A 4,334-nucleotide genomic window follows, 5' to 3' on the forward strand; every position below is an offset into this window, starting at 1 on the left:
GAAGAGCAGCTTCTAGAAGGACAAAGGAAGAGATGGCTAATGTAGGGGCTCAAGACAACCAAGTCCCTCCATAAGACAACCAAGTGCCTCCACTTGAAGAAGTTGCTAAGGGTGATAAAGTTTCAGTTGTTCCTCCACCGATGACCGATGGTGATATAAGGGAAGATTTTCTCAATTTGGACCAAGCTATGACCTCTAAAGCTAATGCCTTCACTTCTTAAGTCCAAGCTATGATGACCCAAGTGAATAGGGAGGTTGGACCTCGAGTGCCTTAACATGCTAACACTATGGCCTCTCGTTTGAGAGACTTTATTAGAATGAGTCCACCTATGTTCTTTGGGTCGAGGTCAGATGAGGAACCTTCAGATTTCCTCGATGAGGTCTATAATATTCTTTATGCTATGGGTATGACTTCAATTGAGAAGGCCGAGTTGGCGGCCTATCAACTCAAAGATGTGGCCCAAACTTGGTACGTGCAATAGAGGGATAATAGGGAACTAAGAGGTGGACTAATGACTTGGGAGATCTTCAATAGGGATTTTCTTGATAGGCTCTTTCCTAGAGAGTTGAGGGTACCTAAGGTGGAAGAATTCATCAACCTTCATCAAGGAGGTGTGAGTGTACTTGACTATTATTTGAAATTCACTAAACTATCCAGGTATGCTCCATCCTTTGTGTCAAAGCCAAGGGATGAGATTAGTAATTATCTCATGGGGGTGTCCGTAGACTTGGTTGAAGAATGTCGTTTGGCTATGCTACATGATAATATGAATATTTCTCGTATCATGGTTCATGCTTAACATGTGGAAGAAAGTACGCTAAGGAGGAAGAATAATGAGGCCAAGAAGGAAAGGTTTTATGAAGGTCGTTCTTCAAAGGGTAGGCTTGACATTCATGACAAGACTAGGTTCAAGAAGAAGTTTTCTAATCAAGTCCCCCCCAAATTTCCCAAGGCTCATGATGATAGGGTGTCTAACCCTAAGTCTCAAAAGGGAAGAGGTACTAGCTCACCAAGTAAAAAGCCAACTTGTGGAAAATGTGGCAAGAAGCATTATGGTGATTGCCTTATTGGGATGAACAATGGCTTTAGGTGTGGCAAGAGTGGCCACAAGGTTAGGGATTGCCCTAATTTGAGGGGGAAAGACAAAGAAAGTCGGCAAGCTCCAGATAATGGTTCTAATGTGGATGTTTTGAAGAAGAATCACTTTTATGCTCTTCGATCTAGGGGTGAACAATAGAGTTCTCCCGATGTGGTGACCGATATGTTACAAGTCTTCTCTATGTATGTTTATGCTTTGCTTGATCCGGGTGCTACATTATCTTTTGTTACTCCCTTGATATCTAGGAAGTTTGATATTTTTCCTGATGTCCTAAATGATCCTTTCATGGTAACTACTCTAGTAAGTGATGTGGTGGTTGCAAAAAGGGTATATAGAAATTGTCCTATAATGTTGCCCAATAGAGTTACTCATGTTGAACTCGTAGAACTTGATATGGTTGATTTGATGTCATTTGGGGGATGGCTTGGTTGCATGATTGTTTTTCTTCCATTGATTGTAGAACAAGAATTGTCAAGTTCAATTTTCCAAATGAACCCGTCTAACAGTGGAAGGGGGGAATCTAATCCTAAAGGTCATATTATCTCTTGTCTTAAGACTTGTAAAAATGATCTCAAAAGGATATTTATACTATATTGTAAGAGTCAAAGATTTAGACTCCGAAAATCCTCCCATTGAGTTAGTCCCCGTAGTGAGGGAATTTCTGGAGGTCTTTCATAATGATCTTCCAGGAATCCCTCTCGAACGGGAATTTGATTTTGGTATTGACTTGCTACCGGATACCAACCCTATTTCAATTCATCCTTATCGGATGACTTCGGCCGAATTGAAAAGTTGAAGGCTCAACTTAAGGACATGCTAGACAACGGATTTATTGACCTAGTATTTATCAATGGGGTGCACCGGTATTGTTTGTGAAGAAGAAGGATGGTCCCTTAGAATGTGCATTGATTATTGCCAACTCAATAAAGTTACTATTAAGAAAAAGTATTCTCTCCCTCGGATTGACGACTTGTTTGATCAACTCCAAGGGGCAAGCTACTTTCTAAGATTGACTTGAAATCAGGGTATCACCAACTTAGGATGAGAGGGGAGGATACACCAAAAATGGAATTTCGAACTATATATGGTCACTGTGAGTTTTTAATAATGTCCTTAGGTCTCACTTATGCCTCGATGGCGTTTATGGACCTCATGAATAGGGTATTTCGAAGTTACCTAGATTTATTTGTCATTATCTTCTTTGACGACATCTTGGAAGATTCGAAAAAATGAGGGTGAACACATGGACCATTTGAGAGCGGTGTTGCAAGTGCTTAAGGAAAACCAATTATTTGCCAAGTATAGCAAATGTGAAGTTTGGTTGAGGTCGGTGGTGTTTCTTGGTCATATCATCTCTAGTGAGGGGGTTGGGGTTGATCCAAGGAAAACCGAGGCGATCAAGAATTGACCTAGACTGTTGACTCAAACCAATGTTAGAAGATTTTTGGGCCTAAGGGGATATTTCACCAATGGACTTAGAATATCATGACGAATAAGTAAACAAAACTTTACTTATTTTCGTAACTACCTAAAAATGACTGAATATTACAAAAATTCCTCGAAATGATAGAAAATATAAGAAACACACATAAACAATACAACAAAATGCCTCAAAAGTATTTCGACTTGCACCAATGACATTAGAATATGTCGGTGTGACATTTTAATATTAATAAAAATATATATTATATGTCACATTATATATCATGTAATGTCGATTGATAGACATTACATTTGTGCCTCTTATCAATTGTGGAAGAAAATGGTCATTAGTTTTTAGTAACTTATGTAACCACTAATTCTTCGTATAATCCATTATTCTATATTTATGTCTTGTAACTTATGTAACATTAAGCCATTCATTTGGCAAATTTACTATCCACTATTCTCCTATTCACTACAAGGAAGAATTCATCACCTATAAATAGTGTAGTCTTCATTTATGTTAAGATAGGAGAAGAAACAAGAGAAGTACAAGAAAATATAGAGTGAAAAAGATGAGTGGTTTATATTGAGGTTAGTGTAGTGAAAGAGAGAGTTGAGACATAGAAAATATTCTAAGTCTATAACTATATTCATTATACAAAAGAGAGTATTATATGTTGAAGGAAGATGTTCTTTTGTGGAGCTTTGGACTCTTCAACTAATCCGGAGTTGTTTAAGTTATACACTATTGTTGGGTTGTTGTATCCTGAAGGAGACAAGTCAAGAGTATTACTGCTGGATCGGTGTAGATTATGCCGCAGTGGGCTTGAATCTCCATAAAGAGAGCGAGATATACATTCCTCAGCCTAAAGATTTATTTCTTCATTTTATTTTCAATTGTAATCTTGCAATTTTATTATATTGTAAGTTTTTTCACTAACTATTTTAAGGAGATTCATGTTTTGTTACAGTTTGAAAAAATGCGGATATCAAGATAGGGATCTCAACATCATTCCGCTCAAACATCGCTCTCTTTAAGAAATGGAAGAGAAGAAGTGTACGGTAAATTATTTTTCTACTTGTTCAAAATTGGAGAAAAGGTAAAGAAAAAAAAATTTACCTAGTATTTTTGTGAATACAGTAAATCTACTTTTCATGAAAAAAAACTGATGTTTGAATTCTTGAAATAGTGGGGGTATATGAAATGATAAAAAAATCAATGTGAAATTGTGATTTTTGCATTATTGAAAAATGCTCTAAAAGAATGTTTCAAGAGCATATATATTAGTTGTGGAATAAATCATATGTTATTATTTGGCTATAATGTGATGATTTTTAGCTTTAACATGAGAGTTTTAAATAAATTATGAAAACCATTTTGAGTAGTCATTTAGCATGAAATTTATGGTGAGATAAATTTCATTCTTGAAATGAAAAAAAATATCATAAAACATGTGATGAAGTTTTCCTTATCAAGTCACATAATATGAAAAAAAATTGTGAAATGCAATTTTGTTGTTTGTGTGAGTCTTGCAACTCCTTTTGATTCAATTGTGTAAGAAAGTTGTTTTAAATAAAAATAAATGGAGTTTGCTAGTCTTATAAAAATATGAGCTATGTGACTAACAACTTGACTTGATGTTGTGTTTGCACTACAAGTACTTTGAAGGTACAAGAAAACTAGATAAGAAAAAAAATATTGGTGTTATTTGGTGGGTGAGAAAAGGATATTATTTTTTGCTATCTCTATTATGAAGGTTGAAGTAAAAACGATAAATAAGTTAAACTTCAACTAGTGAAAAAGTGAAT

At 35.7% G+C, this 4,334-nt stretch overlaps 1 protein-coding gene across 1 annotated transcript; it reads left to right on the top strand.

Annotated features, from left to right (window-relative positions):
• The first annotated feature begins 287 nt into the window (after window positions 1–287).
• On the top strand, window positions 288–1,238 carry LOC138342329 (uncharacterized). The gene is made up of 3 exons (XM_069294659.1): window positions 288–469; window positions 659–699; window positions 811–1,238. The coding sequence occupies exons 1-3, from the start codon at window positions 288–290 to the stop codon at window positions 1,236–1,238; spliced, it is 651 nt and encodes a 216-aa protein (XP_069150760.1).
• Window positions 1,239–4,334: the final 3,096 nt, after the last annotated feature.

Source organism: Solanum lycopersicum, chromosome 2, assembly GCF_036512215.1.
Source record: "Solanum lycopersicum chromosome 2, SLM_r2.1".
NCBI lineage: Eukaryota > Viridiplantae > Streptophyta > Magnoliopsida > Solanales > Solanaceae > Solanum > Solanum lycopersicum.

Bases quoted from the DNA above. Each gene is read 5' to 3' on its own strand.
- LOC138342329 (XM_069294659.1), top strand. From the start codon at position 288: ATGGCCTCTCGTTTGAGAGACTTTATTAGAATGAGTCCACCTATGTTC. The intron at 470-658 runs GTACGTGCAATA...TAAACTATCCAG, and splicing joins AAAGATGTGGCCCAAACTTG to GTATGCTCCATCCTTTGTGT. The intron at 700-810 runs GTAATTATCTCA...AACATGTGGAAG, and splicing joins AAAGCCAAGGGATGAGATTA to AAAGTACGCTAAGGAGGAAG.